This window comes from Solanum stenotomum, chromosome 10 (genome assembly GCF_019186545.1).
Source record: "Solanum stenotomum isolate F172 chromosome 10, ASM1918654v1, whole genome shotgun sequence".
Lineage (NCBI taxonomy): Eukaryota > Viridiplantae > Streptophyta > Magnoliopsida > Solanales > Solanaceae > Solanum > Solanum stenotomum.
In genome coordinates, this window is record NC_064291.1 from 6,971,862 (window position 1) to 6,997,864 (window position 26,003).

General features: G+C 32.3%; 3 protein-coding genes and 1 non-coding gene across 4 annotated transcripts; 2 read left to right on the forward strand and 2 right to left on the reverse strand.

Annotated features, from left to right (window-relative positions):
- The first annotated feature begins 1,350 nt into the window (after positions 1-1,350).
- On the forward strand, positions 1,351-6,714 carry LOC125842564 (protein IQ-DOMAIN 13-like). Its single transcript, XM_049521872.1, has 6 exons — positions 1,351-1,575; positions 2,657-2,754; positions 3,678-4,133; positions 5,164-5,397; positions 5,506-5,637; positions 5,826-6,714. Exons 2-6 carry the CDS (start codon positions 2,680-2,682, stop codon positions 6,534-6,536), a joined length of 1,608 nt encoding a protein of 535 aa, XP_049377829.1. The 5' UTR covers positions 1,351-1,575; positions 2,657-2,679; the 3' UTR covers positions 6,537-6,714.
- Positions 6,715-9,448: 2,734 nt separating this feature from the next.
- On the reverse strand, positions 9,449-9,573 carry LOC125843389 (small nucleolar RNA snoR86). Its single transcript, XR_007443987.1, has one exon. It is a non-coding gene; the product is annotated as a small nucleolar RNA snoR86 (small nucleolar RNA).
- Positions 9,574-15,286: 5,713 nt separating this feature from the next.
- Positions 15,287-16,800, reverse strand: LOC125842568 (shewanella-like protein phosphatase 2). The gene has a single exon (XM_049521878.1). It carries the CDS (start codon positions 16,702-16,704, stop codon positions 15,517-15,519), a length of 1,188 nt encoding a protein of 395 aa, XP_049377835.1. The 5' UTR covers positions 16,705-16,800; the 3' UTR covers positions 15,287-15,516.
- Positions 16,801-18,968: 2,168 nt separating this feature from the next.
- Positions 18,969-22,112, forward strand: LOC125842570 (uncharacterized). Its single transcript, XM_049521880.1, has 3 exons — positions 18,969-19,198; positions 19,285-19,422; positions 21,652-22,112. The coding sequence occupies exons 1-3, from the start codon at positions 19,070-19,072 to the stop codon at positions 21,832-21,834; spliced, it is 450 nt and encodes a 149-aa protein (XP_049377837.1). The 5' UTR covers positions 18,969-19,069; the 3' UTR covers positions 21,835-22,112.
- The last annotated feature ends 3,891 nt before the right edge of the window (positions 22,113-26,003 follow it).

The following is a 26,003-nucleotide window of genomic DNA, read 5'->3' on the forward strand; positions in this document are numbered from 1 at the left end:
TTTGGTATAGTTTTTTTCAAAATTAATTTATAAAAAATTAGCCTTGTTTTTAATTTAAATGAGACATATCATTTCTTTATAGTTTGTTTTGAAAACAATATTAATACTTTTCTATATTTAGAAACAATTCATATGTTAAATTACAAATTTAATTATTTAAAAAAACAAAATCCGTAACAATCAAAGAAAATTTAAATAAATTGAAGCGGGAGTAATTATTAAGTTAGAAAATTAGCCAAAAATTGTTGTAAATATCATCATCATTTTATGAAATAAGTACAAGTTGAAAGACATAACTAAGTAGTTAAGGCTAATGGATGGTACTTCTCTTCTTATATTAAAAAAATAGTGTTTTTAAGGTTTAATTTAATTTGATATATATATATATATATGATTGCTATTACCCTAATTAGTTCAAATTCATGTGGGTGGTGTAGGTTCATTAATTAAAGAGAAGACGTTGGCTATAAGAAATTTCTCTATTTTCATAATTCAAATCCAAAATTTGATTTGATTAAAGATAGAATGATTTGGTTTATGCCATTAGATTACTTAATAATCTAAATAAGTGTCATTTTCCCACAAGCATAATAGTAATTGAATGGCTTTAAATAGGGATATAAAACCAAACTCATCATTATTAGTTTAAAACAAGTAAATAGGTGGTCGAATTACCTTTGTCACCGACCTGAGTCGTGATAAAATGATTAAGATTCTCCTATCTTTATTCAGAAATTTCAAATTCAAATTTATAATTTTTTTCTTTAAAAAAGCATCTTATTTGAAAGTTGCCCTCAAAACCACTACTAAAAACTATTAGAATTAGCTACAAAGTTCGTCGTTGGTTTGTTGATATTTTGCTCGTAGCTAACGAAAATTTGTCGATAATCATTGCTAAGTAGAATCAGCGATGAATTTGCGATTTAACTACAAAATTTGTCAGTTGCTAAATCTTATTTGGTTTTAATACTGAACATGCCCTACAATAAGCAAATTCAAATTAAATTCAATCTAACTATGAATATCGAATATCGAGCGAGTGAGTGAGATTTCCTTTCTTGGTTAAAATAGTCTTCCAATTCAAGTAAAGTTAGTTGAGGCCCGCCAAAAAAGGGGCATTGAGTGTTAAAGTGCCCAACTTCCTTCCCCACCTAAAAGAAGATGGAAAAAAATTATCCTTATACTAAAATAAAATATATTAAAAAAAAAAGGACAATTTGAATAAAAATTTGGTCGTTCACTTTCATCATGAAAGATCATTAATATCAAAAGAAAGAGTATAAAAATTCAAAAAAGGTGAAAAGTAAAAAAGGAGAAAACAAAATATAACAATATTTTTTTAAAAAAAAAATTGGCAACTAGAAACAAGATTCAAAGTAGTTGGTGAATCAAAATCCTAAAAAAGGACACCAATATTATGGTATAGCAAAAAAAAAAAAAACTGAAAGTGAAGTAAGAGAGAGAGAATTGTGTAGAGGCAAAAAGGGTTAAGTTCTTATTTGTTCTTGATTTGTAATTTGCTTTTGGTTTTTATTAGCAGCTTTATGCTATGGAAGATTCACAACAACTGTTGAGGTACATAATTCCATCTTTCTTCTTTTATTTGAAATGATTTTTGGTGGGAAATTCATCCTCTGTTTTTGTCTTTTTGGTTTCTCATTTGGTGTTCGATGTCTTTATTGGGCTCGATTAACTTAGATTTACAAAGAAATACTCTCTTGTCTAGAATGTTTTTTAACATATTGAAGGTTCGATTTCTTGTTAAGGATGGAAAGATCCTATGAATTTTACCACACCTTTGGTGATTTCCCTTCTTGGTTTCTCATCTGGTGTTCGGTATGTTTTTCACAATAATTGGATCCTTCTTCTTCTTCTTTTTTAAAATTATTTTTGGTGGGAAATTCAACTGTTTTTTCTTCCTTTGTTTGTTGTTTTTTGAACCACAAATTGATTTTTATGGTTTTTTTTTTGTCTGTTTTCTATCTGTTAGTTCGATTTTTTTGGTTACTCACTCGGTGTCTAATGTCTGTAGTGGCATGCTTGATTCAGATATGGCACCACATAAGTAAGGTCCACTAAAGAAAAAAACGCTTCTTATCACCATTTTTTTCATATCCCATGGTTAAATTCTTGTTAAGGATGGAAACATCTGACACATTTCAACATAACCTTTGGTGATTTCGATTATTGATTTCCAAATCCGATGGCCTGTATTTCTCACTTTCTCTTTGTGTGCATGTTAATATTATGAGTCCGCAAAAGGTTTCATAAATTTTGTTGTGTTTTTGTTGATGTTGATGTATAAGTTGAATCTATTTAGTAGCAATTAAGACAATTTCTCTCTCTCTTCATTTTATGTTTTTTCCCATAAATAATTTTAGTACCATGTTACATAAATACTTTTCAATAACGAAATAAATAAATAAGTTTGACAAATACTTTTTGGTATTATGATTTAGGTTTGAGATCTATGTTTTGCACAGGAGAAAATTCATCCTTTTAGGTTGTATTCAGTATGAATGAAAAATGTTTTATTTGAAAAATAAGTGGATTTTTTACTTATTTTAACGGTCGAATATGAGAAAATTAGAGAAAATGTTTTCTTCCCTACCAAACACACCCTTAGTATCATTAATCTGCTGCTTCTTTTTTTCAGGGTGAAAAAGTAATGCTAGAACTATGGGGAAAAAAGGCAGTTGGTTTTCTGCCATCAAAAGGGTGTTTACACCTAGCTCAAAGGAGAAATTACCTAATGTAAGTTTATTTTACACTCTCACAAGGTCTATTTGCTACTCTCTTCCTTTATTTTTTCTCGTACATGCGAACAAAGTTTCATATTGATAGGGAGGCTACATATAAAGCGTAGGATCTCTTAATGGTATGAGGTCTTTTGGAGAAAACCGTGCAGGTTTAGCCCAAAACATACAATATCACTCCTTGTTAATAGTATTTTGGGCTTACCATTACTAAAAAAGGCAAAAAAAAAAAACGACTTACGGAGTGCGTTGCTCCAAAAAAGCGACGACAAATAGATGTTGTTCGTCGTTTTATATTTGTTTTTTTTTCTAGAAAACGACGCAGTCCGTAGCATTTGGCTATCGTTTTTCCAGGCATTTTTTAGTAGTATGCATAGACCAATACTTGCTTATTTCGAAATTAGCTTTCTCCTTAAAAAATAGAGTTGAAGGGTTAAAATGGAACAAGGTTAAGATGGAGTGTCGAAATGAAAATTGATGGCAAGTTAGAGAGGTTGTTTATGTATTTGGCCACAAATTAATGACAGAAAAATGTAATTGATGTTTATTATAGTTTACATAAATAAGAATACAGATGATAATAGAGATCTACAAAACTAATGTATGAACCAATTTCAACAAGTAGTGTCTTACTTCCTCTTGACTGAAAAAATATATGTATGTAGCTATTGAAGTTAACTTAAAATCCTCAAAACTATTTGAAATCGAGTTGTTCGAAAGGGGAGCATTATTCACATAATATGTTTTGCTCTGTAGTATGTGCAAGTTGGCGTTGGCTATATGAAGTCTCACTGTCCATGTCGCTACATTTTAGCTCATCTTAGTTAGTAATTCAGTGTTATATGTGGTGTAACATCTATATGCCTCAAATGTTTCTGGAAGGATCATGTAGTACTTACCTGAATCGGACGATTGTTGCAGGAATCAGAGAAGAAAGGCGCTAAGGAAAAGAAGAGTCGCGGAAAACTGAAGCATGGAGAGACTAAATCATTTATCCCTCTCTTTAGAGAGCCAAGTAGTATTGAGAAAATACTTGGAGAAGTAGATGAACAAATGCTACTTTCTCCAAGATTCACTTTACCCGCGGAAGTTGTCTCTCCTCGGATCTCTTCTTATAGGTTTGCCACTCCTAGCGCTACCTCTCCAAGAGTTGCCTCTCCTAAGGCTTCCTCTCGCCGGATTACTTCACCTAAGGCTCCTTCTCAAAGGGTTACTTCTCCAAGAGCTATATCTCCTAAGGCTCATCCTCCAAGGGTACCTTCTCCTAATGTTAGTCGTAACCGCAAAGAAATCAGCTATGCTTATAGACCAGAACCAACTTTGAGAACTCTCAATCTTTCAGCAACAAAGATACAAGCAACCTACAGAGGTTACATGGTAAGTTTCAATATTATTTCGCCTTGCAAATGTTCGGTTAACTCTATTTTGTCAGAAGCTTGTGATTTAGTTTTTGATGCAGCAAGTAGAGGAAAATGATTGTTAATTGTTGAGCCGAGGGTCTATGGAAACGACCTATCTACCTCACGAAGGTAGGGGTTAGGTCTGCGCACGCTCCTTCCTCCTCAGACCCCACTTATGGTACTATACTAGTATGTTGTACTGTGAAAGAGTAAAGCAACCCATTCGATAGAGTGGACTGCAGCACACATTGTCTAATCAAATCAAATCCAATTCTCTCTCGATCAATATGTTCCTCAAAAATCCGATTCAGGGCAGATTCTTCTCCCAACTAAGCACTGACCCCACGTTCAACCCCCCGTTTCTACCATCAACAAGAACTTGCATTAGTTGCATATTATACGGAATTTCAACAACTGCTTCATATTATGCTCCTTAGTCAATGGGAAGCATGGAGTGTGCATTCATCCATTGAGGAATTCTATCATATTGCTAAGTTTGTTCTAATTGCCTACTAGGAATGACATCTTATGTCAAAGCGGAGACATGTAACGTTTTGTGACTGTCACATCTACAGCTCAACGAGAACATGATTCTAGATAAGAAAGCATGGAGGTAGAGGGTTAGTAGATAGTCGAGTGATTCCTCCTTTTCGTGAGGGAGAACATGGTTCTACTGATCAGTATCATCGATATTGTTCTATTATTATCTCTTTCTTCATTATATTATGACTATCGTTTATTTTACTTGGGTTATTTGTACTAATTTTGTTGTCGATACTTCCTTTTATTCAGTATTTTTCATTGTAGCTTTTACTCTTGTATTTGTCAAACCTGTTTTCGAAAACACTTCTCTTGAGCCGAGGGTTTATCAAAAACAACATTTCTAACTCTCATGAGGCAGGGGTAAGGCTTGACCCCACCTTCCTCAGACCCCAGAATTACACTAAACGTTTATCAATTGTTAATAGACGTTACATTCTAATCTGAGTGTTTTCTGTTTTTGACAGGCAAGGAGGAGTTTCAGAGCTTTGAGGGGTTTAGTAAGGCTTCAAGGAGTTGTGAGAAGTAGTAATGTAAAAAAGCAAACAGCAAATGCCATGAAACAGATGCAACTTCTTGTTAGAGTCCAAACTCAAATTCAGTCGAGGAGGATCCAAATGTTGGAAAACCAATCACTTCAACACCAAGCATATAGAAACGACAAGGAAGTCGAGAGCACCATCAGTAAATGGACTCAACTGGTATGTTTGAACCATCTTCATGAAGTTACATTCCTATTTAGTGGTTTATAAAAAGTCTTCATTTCCAAAACGATAGTTGTTGATGTTTGATGAACAATGTTGGTATAGTGTGAGGCAGGTAACAATGATAATTGGGATGATAGTTTGCTGACTAAAGAAGAAGTAGAAGGAAGGCTGAGGAAAAAAGTGGAGGCAGTCATCAAGAGGGAGAGAGCAATGGCATATGCATATTCTCACCGGGTACAATAACACCTCTATCTTTGGCGGATTCAACATTTAAAGTTTTTACTATATATATCTATGCTCCATGTTGAAAAAATGATAAGTTCATCCAACGTATGGTCCATCGACTCTCTACATTTTGACAGTTAAGTAGCTCTCTTACAAACTTTTTAAGGCTAATCTTGTTAAATTACCTCTTTTATCAGCTATGGAAAAATGATCCAAAATCGGGGTTGGACATGGGAGCTAATGGTTTTCCATGGTGGTGGAATTGGTTAGAACGTCAACTACCTTCAAGAAACGCTAACAAAACTCCATCTGCTGTAAAAGATATCAAACTAACACCACCAAGGGCTATTTCAGAGCATAAACCAAGTCCAACGCCTCTAAACAACGTTACTTTCAGACGTATACTCTCAGATTACGATAACAATGAATCATCAGTCACACCAATGTCAACCAAGTCAGCAATTCCAACGAGGGGAAAACAGATGCATACTCCAATTAGAACACCACCAATGAACAACTCAAGTCTAAAGAAGCACTCGAGAGCTCGAGCTAGTGCTTCTAACTACCCTTTTGATCTTCCATTAAAAGACGATGATAGCCTCACGAGTTGTCCTCCGTTTTCAGTACCACATTACATGTCACAAACAGCATCAGCTAAAGCCAGAGCAAATAGCAATCCTAAGGAGAGAAATCCAGAAAAACAATCCAATGACACAAAGAAAAGATTTTCATTTCCTTTAACTCCAAATATATGGTCATCCAAATGGAGTAAAGGCTCTGGAAAGGATTCAACTTCTCGAAAAGAAGTCGATAAACACGAGTCCATGGCTGATCATATAAGTGTGGATTCAACTGTTTCGATGCCCGCGGTTGTTGGTGGGAGGAGACCATTTAACAGATTTGTGTGATTGTTCTTTGTATGTTACCCTATTAACTTGTGGAGTTCATTTTGTTTGTTTTTTTCTTTTTTGTTATTCTATTTGTTGTTATATGAGTGCATGAAATGTTGTATTGTGTTGCATAGAATTGATGTATAATAATGAAGAAACCATAAGAACATTTTACTATGATTCAATACTTGGGTCCCAACTATTTGGTTTGAGAAAATGGAAGAAATTGAAATTTGTGAGTGAGATATCAAAGAATTGGTTTTTATAGTTCACACACAAATTAGTTTTATAAGTATCATTTTTATAAAAGTGGCATCTTGTCTTAATATCTTGAAAAGAATGAGTTCGTAATATCAAAGTCTTAAATAAGTATACATATTTATTTATTTTACTTGAGGGTCAATTATTTAAATTTTTACCGATAAATTCCTTTTATAAGTAGCCAAGAGATCTGAATTATATTTTGTATGTTCAATCTGATCCATTACTTCTTGTTCGAATCTTGTTTTAAGAAAAGTTGTATTTGAAGAGGTCACTCTAATAACCTTTTAGTCCCTTAAAGTAACAATAGGAACATTTTAAACAAAATTATTGACAACAGAGAATTTTTAGACCAAAATATTAATTAAAAACATTTTTGTTCAGTTTTACCTAATTTAAGTGCATTCTTTATCCTTTTCCAATTTGTGGGTACATATAAATAACAAAATAACCTATAAATAACAACTGGCTGATTTTGGAAAAGGGTCTCACTAACCACTTTTTCAAATTAGTAGTTAAAAACCTCTCTTAAACTTTAACACTTTATTAAATACACAACTAAACTATAAAAAATCATAATTAATCCTCAAACATAGGCTATCAACTTTCGAATTTGGTCATTATTTCAAGAAAAGAGTTTTTGGCTAAAATCATTCCTGAACTATAACTTAAACTTAAAGTATATTATTGTGTTATATAAGTGAACAAAAAATATCCTTACACTATCCAAAATGTTGCAAGATTCATCCTTTTGTCTATTTTTATTTTAAGAAACTCACGCCACCAACAAAAAAAAATGTGTCAAGTCGAATGAATATATGTACACACGGTTAAGCTAGTCAAATTATTTTTCTGTTTTTTAGAAATTGAGAGCTTAAAACCATATTCAGACAAAATATATTCAAATTCTAAATATTCTTTGTAAAAAATATAGCCAAATACAACTCCAACTTCAAAATTTTCAAATAAAGTAATCTTTTTTTTAATTTTCATAACTAAAACTCCACGTAATTTCACTAATTTTCCAATATTTTTGTACATTGTATAAAATGTGAATTGCATTGTATATAACGTACATACGTACTCAATATTTTCTTAAAGAAAATCTCTAAATAATTGGGCGTAATATTTTTAAAATATTTTTTTTTACATAATCTTTCTAACCATTGGAACATACCATATAAACATTTCAAGACTTGTGTATTGTTGCAAGTCAATTTACTTGATGATGCAAAAAAAAACATATAAACTAAGAACACGCAAAATTTAAATTATGAGAATGAAAGATTAATTTCCTATCCATATCCTTGTTTTATTTAGGTAACTTTGATCTTTTCATCGTGGCTAAAACATGACCAAATTAAAAATAAAATAAAATTTATTGGTTCAATCAGTTTCTGACAAAAATAGACTAAAGGATGATTCTTGTTATTTTTTGAATAGTATAAGGATATTTTTTGCTCACTTAGATAATATAAGAATGTACATTAAATTTGAGTCATAGTTAAGGGATGATTTTGACAAAAAAACTCTCAAGAAAACTTCAAAATCAAATTTCTAGAGGATCAAGCTTTTGCTTTATAATAATAGCCTTAATTCAAATCCATAATTCATTTTTTAATTCAAAAGTATTTACATCTTATGCAATATTTCTTCACTTGAAAGGTAATTATTTGGTGCACTTTGGTTGAAAAGTGCCCAAGTGCATTCATTTATTCATTTTATAAGTTCTTCCACAGTTTTTCTTCTTTCTTTATTTAAATGGTGTCCATATAGCTTCCCTCCTTGCGAAATCGAGTTCATATTTCTCACCTATTATCAATCACAAGTATAAAAATTCAGATCATATTTTATTTGATCCCACAATTCCATAGGCGTATCCAAGGAAGATGACCGGGTTCACATGAATCCATACTTCCCTCCCCTCTCAAGATCATATACGATTTCTCGGTTAAAAATTTGAATTTTATATTTATCTTATTTTATTTTTCTTTCTAAAATTAGATAACACTTCTCTCTAAGTGGTAATTAGTACTCTCACCGTCCTATTTTATGTGAGATACTTTGACTCTACACGAAATTTAAGAAAGAAAGGACGATTTTTAAAACTTGTGATTTAAAATAAATGATAAAAATTTGTATAGCTAAAAATCATTTCATTAAAAATAAAATAGACATTTTATAGTTAAATTATTACTTTATATAAAAATGTGTCATTCTTTTTTAAACCGATTAAAAAGGAAAATAAATCATATAAATTGGACAGAGCAAGTAACACTTTAGGCATTTTAATTAATTCAATCAATTTTAGACCTATAATATTAAAATTTCAACAATTTTCAATATTAAATACTTAAAACCTAAATGTATCAAATTTATATAATCATAATAGGCTAATCATCTTAAAATTCTAAATACGTATCTGTTCAATCCACTTCATAAGTCAGTAGGTTAAAGTGTGAATTAACATCTAACTCAATTAACCGAGTCTATTAAATTTAGTAAACAAATAATGAGCAATTATATAGCAAGTATTTATATAAATTCTTATCTAGGTATGGAAAAAATCACAAAATTTTAATTTGTTTCTAGAAAAGTGATTGATGTTGGAATAAAAAATTCATAAAATAAAAAAAATTGAATGATGTAGAAAAAAAAAAAAAGGGGAAAATTTAGCGATTTGTTCGAGGCCGTAAACAAAATGAGTAATGTTTGAAAGGCACGGAGAATCGCTTATTGATATTGCCAACCTTCAATGCAAGTGTTCGTCATCGTTTCATTGACGCACTTGCTCTGCTAATTGGCTTTTTTGCGTATATAACCCAAACAATTTTTAAAAAAATTAATATGAAGGAAGAGAAACTACAACAAAATACGAGTATTTGATAAGTGAAGAAGATGATGAAGTGTTCGATTTTATAGGCTGGCAGAACTGAAAACGTAACCCTAGTTCGAAATGGGCCTACATTTCTCAAGTTAAAAAGCCCAAGTGTGTGTAGTATAGCCCACTGGAATATGGATCAATATGGCCCATTCTAAAACTAATCAATCTCTTTTCGGGAATTATAGGGCTGTTCAAAATCGATAACCCGAACTGAAAAAAGCTATTGGTTTAGCGGTTTTGACAACGGTTTTGATTTTATCGATTCTTAACGGTTTGAGGTTTTTTTTAACGGGTTAACCGATAACCTAGTAAATTAAATAATTATATTTATACCATTTTGTATATAAAGTTCTTGACTTAAAGTTTGTTTTCCTACTTTTACTTCTGGTTGTCTCAAACACTTGGTTATTCTACAATGTAAAAATGTTTGCTTTTGAGCAAGATATAATTTGTGAACTCATGTGCATAGTTAATTTGACTTGTCATTTTGTTTTTAAGTGATTTTCAATGTTTTTTTTGTGTGTCAAATCTTAACGATTAAATTGATAATCGAACCAATAACGATCAAAAATCGATAAACCAATAATCATAAGCCAATATTTTAATGGTTCGATAACGATTTAGCATCTGTACAAACCGATAACCAGTAAGTTAAACCGATGAACTCCAAAACCAAACCGACTGATACGCAGCCCTACCTAACGACCTTAGAAATAAATGATCTTCAACTTTTGATATATGATAAACGTTGATGGTCAAATGTCAAAATTCATATATATCTTACAATAACGACAAGATACTTGGTGAAATTCCACTAAATAGAGTTTGATGAGGATAAAGTGTACGCAAATTTTACCACGACCTCGTGGAAGTAGAAAGATTGTTTCTGAAAGCTCGTGGACTCAAGGTGGGATTACAAAAACAATATAAAGTCTACAAGAGAAAAAGAATAACAAAAAAAAAAGTGGGATAATCGACATATGCTTGCTTAGTCTTATTGTTTAACCTTCACTATCTAATTATTTAACCTTCAAGAGTCGTTTGGTGAGAGGAATAAAAATAAATAGTGATGAGATAAAATTTTTGTATCTTATTTGGTTGCCATGTTTGGGATAACTTATCCACCATTTATATCATAGTGATGAGATAAGTTATACCATATGCATGGTAGGATATGTTATCCCAGGATAGCTAACCCCAGGATAACTATTTTTGGGATAACTTATTCCCAATCAAACGACCCATCACTGTCTAATTATTTAACCTTCACTATCCAGCAAGCTCCGACTCGAAAACAAAAAGCAAAGGCACAACAACTACGTGAAGGCCGACGACTTTACCTTTTCACCTTACAAAACGTTCATTTCAAACGTGTCACATTTGCTTCGTGGAAATTAGTCTCTTTTCTAATACGATTACTCAACCAAAAACTTGTTTAAATTATAACAGTTATAAAGTCTATTTTGTGTATCATGTACAATTTTAGTTTTTTATATATAAAAAAGGCATACTACATAAACATGACTATTAACTTGACTTCAAATTATTACTTTGACTTTTAACTTTGATAGTGCACAAAGAGACACTTTAACTATCCAAACTTTAAACAAAAAAACACTCGAATAATTCAGACAAAACGTGTGATATACAAATACTCTGACGTGGATAAGTGAACCACTCAGTTGCTGCCAACTAACTAAAATAAATACACCTAGATTTTAAAAATAATAAAAATAAATTATAATATAGAATACGGTGAAAGTGAAAACAAATTCATTTTTGGGAAAAAAATTTACTACACTCTTCTCCTCTTTCTTCTAAAAAAAAAAAGTCCTAATCTAAATTTCTAAAATTCATGCCCCTTATATTCAAATCAAAGAAAAAATTGTTCAAGATATGTGGAGAAATTTCATATACTTGAACGATTACCTATTCTTCTTCCTTCATTTAGTCAATGTATCAAAGTTCAACACTTTACAAACAAGAATTGCATATTATTGGTCAGATGTGCAAGCCAATATGGGAATCACTAGAGGAAACTAATGTTTTTGTTGCAAAATTATTTCAGAGCAGCCCATAGATATAGGAAGACATGAAAATCAATTAACTTTTTCTTCTTTTCTTTAGTTTGAAGTGTCTTTGTGCTTTAAGTTGTCAAATACTTGATGAAAAAAAAGGATGCTTTGTGTATTATGATTGTCGTAGTGAGTAGCAAATTACAATTATGAATTTTCGGAGGCTAAGAAATAAACATAGAATGCTAAAAATTATTAAGTAAAATGGTGCACTTAAGCTATTTGATAAAATGTCTAAATGAACTTTTCAAAGATTTTTATCAAGTTTGAGTAGCAATCTGATACCTAATCAAAATGTAAGGAGTCCCTTAAGTGTAGATCAAAGTCGTTGATTGAGAGTCTTTGGACTTAGATTGCGTTCGATTTTTACAAGTGTATACTCACCCCATCTTGCTTACAATAGATGTAGGAAAAAATAAAATAACTTCATTATAGCTTTTTTTTCACAATAAAAAAAAATAATTAAATGTCACTTGCAATTTGTGCATTTTGCAACTAACAACAAATAATGCAAAAAAAAAAGGGGGTGGGGGGTGGGGGGGGGGGATGTTGAAAAAATAAAAAAGAGAATAAAGTGAAATTTAATCAAAAAAAATTAAAATATATATATAAAAGGATTGATTAATGATTTAGTAGTCTTTTCAATGTTTTTTTACTGTTGGGCCCCTCGAATTTTATCTCTGACGCGCCTAATTTGGGTGTATTTTACGCATTTTGTCAGATAGGATTTGAGTGTTTTTTTGTTTAAGTATTGGATAGTTAAAATGCTTACTTGTGCAGTGACAAAATTAAATATTAAAATTATAATTTGAAGCCAAGTTAAGGATCCAATTTATGTATTATACCTATAAAAAATATAGGTTATGCATGCAAGAGGTTTTCATTGGCGAGTGGTTTTTAAAATTATTTTCTGCTAATTTTTAGATATTAAGTTTTACGTGAAAATCACATTTCCACTGATGAATATTGAAATATAGTTTGTAGAGGTAAATTTTACCTTAATTTTTAAACTTTTATAATACTGTAAATTTTTCCCCAACTAAAATGTACAGTGTATAAAGTTTGTACAGAAATTTTAGAGGCCCAATGCAGCTATAGTTCATGAGTATGATATAGCACGAGTTAGACATCTAATTGCTTCGTTTTGAATTATTCAGAATCAAACATATTTCTCAATTCACTCGACACTCAGAGAGCTAAATCTTTGGAACAACTGCTTTCATGGTGGCATCCCTTGGCTACTTGCAAGGTAGCACACAGTGCATTCGAACAAGTCTATACATACCAACAAAGAATCAAAGGTTTTTTTTTTTATGACAAGGAAACCCCCAGCCGCTATCCTTTGGATGCGCACAGGGTAAAACTCCCGCTCCTATGCAATAGGTCGCAAACCACATAAGAGAGGTAACCAGCACTAGGCAAGCTCGGTGCGACGAGCTCGACCCTGAAGGCAAACCCCTTGCCAACGATGACAAGGGATTTCGAACTTGAGACCTCCAACATAGAAGTCTCAAGCCCAAACCACTGGACCACCCCGAAGGCTGAGTCAAAGGGTTTTCTAATGTATATCTGTCTATACATTCCTAAAACAAATTTGACATAAAATGTGCTCTCCCAGTTCATCTAACCATACACGATTCCTCACTCTCAGCATCGTGAAAGATTGTGTGCTATCTTGCAAGCATCATCCAAGGTATACCCCGGGGCAGTGTTGATTCAAAAGAAGTTCCCAGTAGCCAAATATGTGTCACCAACATCCCTTCCCTCTCCTCAGTTCTCTACTTTAAGACTGTACCGATGAAGAGTGAAGATGCATAATTTTACAGAGAAAACTTACCTTTGTCATATCCACTGTAGGACTTGATGTTTTGAGTTCCTCATTACTCTGCTGTTGTGTCTTTTAATATGATGCCAATGAACACCTCAACCTCAGACCATCACCTTTGCAACTGCAGAGTGCAGAGTTTGAACAGAACAACACTGACAGAAACAGCTTCTTCAGTTTGTCAAGAAAGAAGCAGACTCAAAAGAGCTACGGAACTAAAGTAATGAGGCCAGAAGCTACAAACATGTATATCTAAGTTTGTGCATAAAACTTGTCGTCCCCTCCAAACACCTCTCCAGTCAATTAGCAAAAATCCCTTTCTGTCCTCTTCTGATTATCCTTCGGTCCATGAGGAAGTTATTATATAAGCTAAGAAACATACTCCACAGGTCACAGCTTCCTTGCTGTCTGAGCGTAGAAACATATAACTGACCACTTTTTCACTTCCTTCACGCATGAAACGCCCGCTGCACAGCATCCTCCTTCTCTGCAATTCTGACTGTGTTAGACAAGCTTCATGTCCGGTAATCCAACAAAATCTGGCTTGGCAAAACTACCTTCAGAAGGTGGGTTCAAGAATGTCACTAGGAATTCATTCTTACACTCATTTTTTTTAATAAAGGTAACATCATTCTTACACTTTATAAGTTCCCCTAATTTCCTAATTTCCGTGGCAAAGGTAAAAGAGTGACTTGTTTAAGGCCTGTTAAAAAGGAGAACTTTCTCCATCATATCTTGATCAGTCAGGATCAGCTCCAGCTAACTTCAAAATGGCGGGGAAGGAGAAAGATGGAGGAAGTCCATCTCTTAACTTCTTGATCCATTTGGTTCGAGAGAAATAGAAAAGTGTTTGAGAAAAAAAGAAGAGATCTTAAGTTATTTAAGACTTCTTTGGAGTTTCTAACCAAAATCATCCCTATTGTTTACCCTAATTTCATTACATCCTTATACTATCTATCCCGCTTAACTGGCAACATCCTTTAAGTTTCCCAAACCTAACCAAAATCATCCCTCTGTTGACTTTCCCTTCCATTGTCATGTGGACTTCATGTACTTTTATTTCCTTTAAGAGCAGAACCAATTAATGTTTGATCGACATAAAAATTTCTCATCTTTCTAACGGTGGAGAAATTAGGTAAATGCTTTCAGCTAGTTTTCAACATAGATGGATTACTTTGTCATTCTCAATCAAGTACAAACAGTGAATAATTGAGAGCCTGCTAAAAAATAAAGTTCAGACTTAGAAAGTCACAGTGAAGATTATATACTTTGCACATGCAGATATCGTTCTGGTGTTCAAAAGTTTTAATGTTGTATTCATCTTCTTTTAAAAGAGTGTTCAATCCCAATTCTGATCAACTCCAAAATGACGTCAATTGCTACAAAGTTGGAGCCAATGCATCATCTCGACTTTCAAGATAGATGAAGCAGGCTTTTCTGTGTGTATATCAAAACTCCTGCCAGTAATCCATTAACTCTTCCACCTTTTAGTAAAAAAGAGTATCATTAAAGGTACCAGTCCTCTACTTTGGATTCAACAACTCAGCAAAAGAATGAAAATTGTCATTTGGCATTTTGGGCCCTCAAGGATTGTAACAACAACAATGCATTTGAGCCTTATGAGTGGTTAGAAGGACTTCATAGGCGCACATGGGACCCTATGCAGCAAATAACCATATCAAATGGAAATGAAAAGGTGATAATACTAAAACACAGAACAAAGAAAAAAAGAGCAAATTGAGTAATCACTAATATTTCATAGACCAATTCTTCAATTGAGCTAATATCTAATTCACAATAATCGAACCATACACGAGTTTAAAACAATGCTTTTCTTATCACTCCACAATGGTCTAGTATATGAGTGATAGAAGAATCATACCAACAACGGAGAAATACGATCCCCAAGAATTCCAAAAGAAAGATTAGATCCTCGTGAGTTCAATCATCCAATTATGCCTTCACCTCGACTTGCTTTGGTCCTAGTTCAGGGAGCAGGAAACCAAGACCATCCTTAGGTTTAGCATCCAAAGAAGCTTCCTTTCCATTTTGATACAACGGATTCGATGTCAAAATTCTCAACCCTTTATACCTATCAATCTCTAAAACCTCCGGCAATCCATTAGCACATCCCTTTGACATACCTACATCAATCCTTATGGCTTGGTTACCACAAACTCCATTTATCCCACTTTCTTGAATTGTATGTCCCATTATCATCCTCTTCGCTCCAGGAATAGTAGCAAGCACATGTTCAAGAGTAGAACAATCACAATCCTTCGCTAACTCATTCGAAAACCTCCTCAACCAAACAATAGAATCCTTTCCCCTCACCAAATCCCTTGAAATTCTTCCCTTCAATCCACAAATCCAATCCCTCACTTCCTCATTCACATTCTCGAATCCATAATCCACATGTTTAGGCAAAAGCCCACCATGTACAAACACGGAATCACCAACCACAACAACTGTTTGATTTTTCGATAAAAACCTTTCTGAAATAGGCCCCTTTGGCCTTAATGCTGCAATTCGGATTCTAATCCCCTCAAAATACTCCGGTCTAACACCGCGAAATTCTAAAGGAATCCCTTCAAAAAGATCCTTAACACACCCTTTTTCACCCAACTCAGTACAAAGCTTTTTCATATCAATCCCTACAGAATACCACATAGCCCAATCTTGAAATTCTTTAAGACCCTCTTTAGTAACATACCTAAAATCACCATCAACATTCATAATTTCGTGATTACCATTCATAGTAATTAAATTACCATTTACCTTTGCAGCTTCCCTTTTCAGTTTTTCAAGAAAATAAAGAATTTTCAACTCTTCACCACCACGGTCAAGCACATCACCTATTTGTACAACTGTTGTTGACCCACCACACCATTTATCATGATCATCAATTAAGCCAGCAAGTTTGAAGGATTCTTTGGATTTTTGAAAATCACCATGGATATCACCTATAGCAATTAAACGAGTAGGAGAAGGGAAGATTGTTTGTAATGGATTTTGGGGTTTTGGGGTTATTGGCGGCGGTAAGAAGAGGCCACCACTGACAGAGAAATCGACAAATGTGTCAACGAAAGAGGAGAAGATTGTAGGGAGGTTTTGGCATGTTAGATTCGCTTGTGACTCCATTTTTGCATTTGATGTGAACAAAGTGAAGTTTTTGTTTTGTTTTGTTTTGTTGAGAAATAGAGGTTTTGTAAGGTCACTTGACTTTTGGTTGACCTAAATACTACATACCTTCAAAAGAATAAGGCGGAGGAACGGCTAATTCTGGAAGATAGCCATTCTCGGCCTTCTTCATTTTCGATGAAAGTAAAATCTCGATCTCCGAAAGCGTTTTCCTTCCCCCGCCGCATCTCCCTCCCTTCGTCGAGTCTTTACTTTAATGGTTGGGGAAAGCATTCCCTTATCTGAACTTGGTGGGCATTCTTTCCAGCCTTAGTAAAATAGGGGGTTTGGCTTGAACATAGGCTCGGGGTCTTTCACANGGAAGATAGCCATTCTCGGCCTTCTTCATTTTCGATGAAAGTAAAATCTCGATTTCCGAAAGCGTTTTCCTTCCCCCGCCGCATCTCCCTCCCTTCGTCGAGCCTTTACTTTAATGGTTGGGGAAAGCATTCCCTTATCTGAACTTGGTGGGCATTCTTTCCAGCCTTAGTAAAATAGGGGGTTTGGCTTGAACATAGGCTCGGGGTCTTTCACAAACTAAGGCAAATAAAGAGTCTTATTATCCCTTTTAGTCAGTCGGAAGTAAGAAGATTGCTGCTCTAGCCCTAGCTGCTCTACGCGGATATGATCTTTCCTTACTGAACAACTTCCCCAGATCATGTTACAATTAGAGTTGCGGAGATAGAGAAGGCTCATTCTCCTTTAATAGCAAAGGCCTTTTCACTAGCTGGGCTCAAATTCTTCCCAACCAAATAAGCACTTTTGCAAAGTTCACCTTCCCGCGGTCAAAACACTCTTTGTGATAAATAAAAATGAAAATTTAATTTTTGAAAGTGAGTAACAAGTTCAAGTTTGCTCTTCCCATTTGAGCATTTCTCCTTTTCCCAAAAAATAAAAAGAAGAGTAAAATAAAAATCTATCATGTCCAAAAAAAAATTTGGTCATTATGACTAATTTTACAATTGTTTCAAAAAAATTGATGTTCTTGAAAACAATCTACAATATTTTTTACTACCAAATTAAAGATACTATAAGGGCATGTTTGGAAAACCAATCTGGTAATTGAATTTGGTGTAATTGAGTGTAATTACAATGTCTGTCATGTTTGATTAGATATGTAATTACTTGGTCAGTAGGTAATTTGTGTAATTGGGTGGGGGTAATTACACTCTCCAATTTATAGAGAGATGTTGTGAATTGCTGGTAATTATATCGTGTAATTACCAGCTGATTACTATTTAATTTCTTCTTTTTATTTTTTTATTTTAATTTTTTATTTCTATTATTTTAAGTTCTTTTTTTTAATTTTTATTATTCTAAAAATTTCTAAAAGTTTTTTTTTATTATTATATTTCATTTTCTTCTCATTCTCAACCTTACTCACGTGATTCTATGCAATTTTTCCGTATTATCTATTTCTTTATGTCATGCTTATTTTTCTCATTAGCATAATTTTATTAGTATTCTAATTTCTAAATTAAAATAAAAATTATTTTAAAGTAAAGTTATAGACTTGTGTTTTCTTTTTTAAAAAAATAATAAATCATATTTATGTATGCTATGTTAAAATTTGCGATAAGAGTATTATGTTAAATTTTTTGTTTTGAATTTATAACTTATGTTATATTTTCAGTTTCATTTGTTTTCTTAATATTGAATTTACATTGCAAGTCATTTTTTAATTAGATTATCTTTTTGTCAAACATTTTAATAATTTATGACATTTTATTTATATATTAATCTTTTTATCCAACATGCATTTCATGATGTTCGTAGAAACTCCATACTTTAGTTTTATGATCAATTCAATTGAAATATATTAATTTGAAAAAATATAAATTAATTATTTTTCATAATATTAGTTAAGAACATATTTTTATTAATTAATATATATTTTAAATATTTAATTTAATATCATTTATAAAGTTTCTTATTTGTCTAGTATAAATTTTAAATAATTAATTTTTATTTTTAAAATTTAATATAATTTCATGATTGCAATTGTGCATCCAAAGTCCAAATAAAATATGTATAATTACATTGTGATATCCAAACAGAACATGTGTAATGTAATTACATCAATTCCAATTACTAGCCTTTTGTCTTTCCAAAGAAAAGGCTGATAATTGTCTTTTCTTTAAAACGGTTTGTTGTTCAGCTACCAAAGCACCCCATGATTAATTAAGAATAGGCACATTAATTTTGCCAATTTTGTTTCCCTTTCCCAAAGCAATCCTTAATAAACCCCAATAATAGTTATCATAAACCCTAAACCCCCAAAAATTCACACAGAGAAAATCAGCTTCAAAATCATTCAGATAAAAAGATGGATGACATAGCTGCAGCTGAAGAGAGAATTGTTACAGAAAGAATAAGGCAGAAAATCAACGAAGTAAATACAGCCGCACAAACACAACTCTCCGGTGTTCAAGATCATGTCCATTTTACTCTTCAGGTTTTTTCAACAATTTCTTCTAAATTATGACTACCCACAACTGGGTTTTATGCTTATTTTTTTTTGTTTCATGGGGAAATTTGCAGCAAGCCTATTTCAAATGTGCCTATGAGTGCTTTGATAGAAGGAAAAAACAAGAGGATATAGACAATTGTGTTGAGTATTGCAGTGTTCCTGTTCTTAAAGCTCAGAATTTTATTGAGAGTGAAATGGCCGATTTTCAGGTAAAAAATTTGATTTTTTTTTAAAATTTTGAAATTTGTGCCACACCACGAGTTGGAGTGTTTAGTTGCCTGTTGAGACTAAGTTTGAGGTGTCTAGATGTGCAGTGTCAAAGTTATTGTGCTTACTTGCCAGTTGAGGTCAAGCTTCATTGGATCATGCTTATATTTCCATGATTTTAAATATATTAAAGATTTGGAATGAATGAAAATATATATTTATCATGAAAAATGTTTGTGATAAATTTGAGAAAAAAAATGTTTACAGGGGAAAATCAGTCTGTTTATTGTTTTCCTGTGTATAGTTAGGTGTAAAAATAGGTGAACATGATTGATGTAGTAGTTTAGGCTATAAGGATAGTGTTTTGGAGATACTTTTTAGTATTCAAGGTCGACAACAATATGGAGAAAGTGTTTGGATGAACGTAGAAGAAGTTAGGGAAAGTACGTACTTGTTGTAGAAGAAGTTTGGAAAAATGGGTAATGAACATGGTTTATGAAATAAAGATCCATTTATATGATGGGAAAGAGTTGGATTCAGGAGCGTTTTCCATGGGGTAAATATCTTTTGTGGATCACTTTCTCTTGGTCAACTAGTTGTAAAAGTAGTTTCATATGATAAATCAACAAAGTGAATGATAGGGTATAGGAATATTACTTTACTGACATTTTTGAGTAATCAAGGTTAACAACAATGTCAATGTATATCAAGTAAGAGTTGGAGCATTTGTAAGGGAAAACGACTTCTCTTTTTGTTCATCTTGTTGGGAAATATTTTCCATTGTACCAGATAGATCGGAGTAAGTTCAGAATGTGGTACTATGTGTTTGATTGTTCCATTTTTCTTTTGGGGGTGGATAGTAATTTGTGTTTAAGCCCGTATTCCTTTAATGTATGTGAGGAGTGATCAAGTCATATTAGGTTGTGTCCGATACAAGTTTGTCCTCTCTCTGCTTATTCCAAAGCAAAAGAAAACAGTTGATCGGGAAAAAAAAGGAGGAAAAGAAAACAAAAGATGGAAGAAAAAAAATAGTTAGTTGAATGCTTTTGAATTTTTTTCAAGAAGAGGGTGGGAGGCTGGGAGCCGTTGTCAGAGAAGCTTGAATAATTTGGGTGAATTTAGTATTTAGGGATGTAGCTCGTTGATTCAGGGTCCTGCATTGCCGTGTAAGAATGTAGTCATCAATTTGAGGGTTGTTTTTATTCCTTCTTATAACTGAAACTTTTTGAGGTGTGCTTGTTCTACAATGCACACATACGGTCCTTTATTACTTCTTTTAGTAAGATTGGATTCCTCCATCCGCTCTTGTCATTTGAAAAGAATTGGGTTGCTTAGAAGTAATATCTTTTGGAGCACAAAGTGAAGGTTTCCTTGTCCTCTACTGCCATAATAATTTTTATATACTCGTATTTACCCATCAATTTCTTATTAAACTTTTGGAGTCATTTAATAGCTTTGACTTTCATTTTCAATCAGTATAGATTAGAATATGTTTATCGTACTATTTGTCGTCACTATTGTTCTTTTCTCCATTATTTTCTTTATGCTTCACTTGTGATTGGTTGACCTTCTCTTGAACCAGTCACGGAGCTCTCAACTGAGTTGTTTAGGTTCTGAAATTCCATCTCTAGTTGGGGCTTTCTATTCGAGAACTAAGGATCTATCGGAAACAACCTCTCTACCTTCACAAGAAATTTTGCTTTATCTTAATTGATTTCTGTAAGAGAAAGTTTCTGCAATAAAATGAAATATAAACCAGATCTCAATAGCATATTGCCTCTGAAAAAAAAAACATCAACTCATTTCTCATTTTGATGATTTTCATGTCCTTTGGGATATTTAGGGTAATATCCACTTGCATTAGCATGATTGTTCTGGTTGAACTTACGACTCGTTCCCGAAGTCAACATTGCAAAACGTGGGGTGGCTAGCCTTGTAAAAGTGGCTGGCTGATCCCATCCTTCTTTTGGCTTGTTCAAATTAACCCTTCCTTGGCCTAGATATTACTCCCCCCCGCATGTATCCTCCTCTTATTTCCACGGGAGGAGGATGCCATCTTGTGTTTAATTGACATTGGTGTCTATTATCTAAAATCTTTTGCTGAAAAGATTCAGCAGATATATTGGTGTGATATTCTGCAGCCATTTGATCAAACGAATACTGGGTTTATTAATTCATCATTTAATCTAGCATTTCATTTATTGTTTCTTAATGTAATTTATCAACTGCAGGAAAAGATGAACAGGTCTCTAATGGTCTGCCAGGACAAGTTTGAGGCCGCTAAACTCCAGAAGAACAAAAGTGACGCCATAAAGGATATGGAATCTTGCGTAGACCAGTCAGTTCAAGATAACATCAAGACATTACCACATCTGGTTGGTAAATTCAAGGTTTCTCTCGGCATTACTGAGTAGAGAAATTTAGCTCGCCATATACATGCCCTTTTGTACTTCTCATATTTAGTTGGTTTTAGCTAAATAGACGCCAAATCCAGAAAGGCGTATTAATGAAAATCCATTCAGTTTTGTGAACCATAAAATTTCAACCTCATATCTTACTTCTGGAAAATGTTATACTTGTACTGGTCCAAAAGCTTATGTTCAATTCAGATATGTCATTCTTTCTCCAGTTATTTCCTTTAAGACTAATGTTGATTGACTTAGTAGCCATTTTGTGGCTTGTATTATACTATAATATATATGGTAGGGTGCTCAAAATAGTCATGACACAAAGGAATACATAAATCATGTATGTATACAACACCCCTATACCATGTATAACACCGGTATTTTTCATATATATGCTCGTCACTACACATATATACAGTATCCCATACGATTGAAGTTCAACCATCTCATCTAACATTCAGACAGAAATGCATGAACTTTACTCATATATAACTTTAAACAAAATTTAAATTTATCAAACCTAACTTCAGACACCACATATCTAAAATAGACAAATGTTTTTTTTTTTTAAAAAAAAATACATAATAAATGATGATGTCAAAATATGCTGCCCATAAAGTTATACTATTTCCTGCCTACCCTTTAAAATAATTAAGAAAATACTAAAATATAATGAATGATTAGTGGGAATTTGATTGAATGCAAAGTTTATTTTTAAGATCTTACCAACTCACAACTACTTCAACTATTAAAGAATAGGGACTGGGTTACTGTCCCTCTTGTTTATTTAGATCTAAGCATTATATTTTCATCAATGATTGACTAAAATTAATTGTTTTGAAAATAAACACAAAGTATTTTATAGTATCACTGAATATTTGTCCATGTTATGCCCCATGACTATCTATTTTTAATAAATTCAATAATAACACATGATAATATTAGCCAAGATCACAACTGACAAACGTGGAATTTTCTGATAGGTTAGACTACTATTATTGTAACAAAATTATAGCACATGCAATATTAATATTAATATTAATATGGGAAAATTGTATATAATAGCAAACTATTAATTCAAATTAAATGTTATAACCACAGTTTGATTTAATTGTAACCCGTAGCAAACTGTTGTCATTCGCCTCTCTTCCTAGGTTTCTCACTTGCCACTCTCGCCAGTCTCTCGACTTTTTCTTGCAAATCCTCTCTTTTCCGTTTTCTAAGGAATGTCAAGCTTGTCTGTTTATGATCCTCTGTTCATGAATTGGATGTGCGATGGGACCCCTTCCTTCGCCTCTCTCGCTTTTATACAAACACAAATGTATAAAATGTTTTTGTGTTTGTATAAAGCAGAGAAAACTGTATATACAAATACGAATACATATATTTTCGTCTTATACACTTATAATTATAAAAATACAGATTTTCCCCTGCCCAATTCTCTTTTGTCTTTCTCTCTTTCTCACTTTATACTAACACAGATTATACAAATTACAATGTATAATTTGTGTTGTATAAAGTAAGAGAGAGAGATATTTGATATACAAATGTTTTATTTCGATTCAATTGTATACAAATTCAAATTTGGAAAAATCACCCCACATATACATTTAAGAGACAATATTACGGGTTTTAAAGCTACTTCTAAAATATTCTTGCTTATAACAGTTTGATTACGGGTTATAATAAATCACATTTTATTTAAAAATCAATTAAATTTTTAATTTATTAAATAAATAGTATTTTATGATTTTATATTTATTATTAAATGATATAAATAAATAATCTACCATAATTATCTCTTACACATTTATAGAAAATTTACCTTGATTCTTGTTCCTTTTTTACTTTTACACGTCAAATCCACACCCCTAATTTCACCATGCCTCTTCTAGTCAGTAACCCACCACCCCCACGTTCAAAAAGTAAAATTTTCCATTGTAACAATTACCCATTTCTCTTTCACCTTATCAATCATCTTCCATTCAAATTGCTTCTACATCTCAATATCACCTCCTAAATAAGAAAATATTCAGTCTACAATCAGAAAGAAAGGACGATTTCACAATACTAAGAATCAAGTTTTCAAGATTTTCGTTAAAACATGTCGAAGAAACCAAAGCATACTTCTAGAAAGAGTCCCAGATTAGTAGAAGCGAGTTCTATGGTTGGAATAGAGCCTCCGATGTTTAACATATTGAATCAAATGCCACCGCATAACAAGAATGCAACTTCAACGAAAAGGGTTGGTACTTCTCAAAATAAGAAGCAGATTACAGGAAAGAAGAAGAAAACCCAGTTTATTTATGAAGGAGGCTTCGAAAATCCCAATATAAAAAAAGGGCAAAAAAGTGATTAGGGTAAATATTTTATTTAATTTATTTTCCAATTATTAAATTTAGTAGAAATTTTGTTATAACAGTTTATTTATGCATATTATTTGTGGCAGGAATTTTGTTTTAATGTTTGACATGAAATTGCTGTGACATAAGCATACATGTGTATAGTTACTATCATGGAATTGATATTAATTTGGTTATTATTTTTATCAAAAAAGGTATGAAGAATGTTTAAGATTGGTATGAATCTGACTTAATATTGGTTTATGAATGTGGTATGCAATATATTTAACATTTGTATGAAACTTATTTAATTTTGATATGAGCTTGGTATACCTTTTAGCAGGAAAGTTATCATTCAAAATCTCTCATTATGTCTATGAATGTGGAATGAAACATGAATAATATTAGTATGAAAATGTCTTAATATTGGTTTAGGAATGTGGTATGCAGTGTGTTTTAACATTGGTATGAAACTAATTTAATTTTGGTATGAAGTTGATACACCTTTTAGCAGGGAAGTTATTATTCAAAATCTCTCATATTTGTATATGAATGTGGTATGAAACAAGAATAATATTGGTATGAAACTGTCTTAATATTTGTATGAAGTTTGTCATCTAACTAATATCTGTATATAAATGTGGTATGAAACATAAATAATATTGGTATGAAACTGTCTTAATACTTGAAGTCATGCATCTGACAAAGGTGCCTCAACCAGAGTCAAGTTCAAAGTATGTATTTCTATCTTTTAGTAATTTCATGATAAAAATTAATTCACTTTATTTCTTAAAATTATTTTTCTTTCATTTTTGTTTCAGTGATTGTGATATGTAAACATGTTTATTTGCTGAATACACCAGCAATGGAGTTTTTAATATGGGCTCCATTGATATTGATGCAGAGTATCTTCGTCAAAGGTACGCCACAATCATGTGGCAGTACGAAAAAACAAAGAACGATAATGGTGCGATTAGTGAGAGTGAAATAATTGGAACTGTTGCTAGCAAATTTGGTGGAGCCAACATAGCAAAAGAACATGCCCCGGATACCAGCAATTATCCTACACCAAGACCAGAAAAATCTAATTTGAGATAGTTGATTGGAGCTTAGACTCTTAAGTATTAGAAGTTTTTTTAAGTTTTGGATGATATATATTTGTTTTTTCCTACTGTTTTAAGTTTTGGATGATATATAATATTCACTGTTTTCTTTCAACTATATATAATATGCACTATTTTCTCAAGTTGGATACTAACAATACACAATTTGGATATCAACATTTTTATTGGACTTTAGTTTGAAAAAAATCTCATAAACATAGTACCAAATAATTCATATTCATTGTTAAACTTAACATATGGATTACAGATTGTCTATTATAATTCCGGGATACCAGTTATATAAAAACTGCATACCAATTGGGTTCAACATTAAACATTTTTAGTTTTGGTTATTAATTGGAAACCAAATGAACAACAATTTAGATTACATGAAATAAGAGTGCCATAGAATTGGTATTCAATTTGTATAAAATTGGTATCCAATTCATATATGATTGTTGTTTTTTTAACTTCATAATCTAAGATAAAAACTAAAAAAATAAAAAAATGTATGAAATTAGTATCCAACTTGTATAAATATTCGAAGAAACGAATCTGACAATGTAAAACACAAGAAGAAAATTTGGTTTTTGAAATACAAAAAAAAAATAAAGATCGAGGAGAGAGAAAAATTTGAACAAAAAAAGAAAATTTGGTTTTTGAAATACTTTTAATTGATTAGTAAAAAAAGGAAAACAAATATTCCTATTTTGTTTTGAATCTCCTAAAT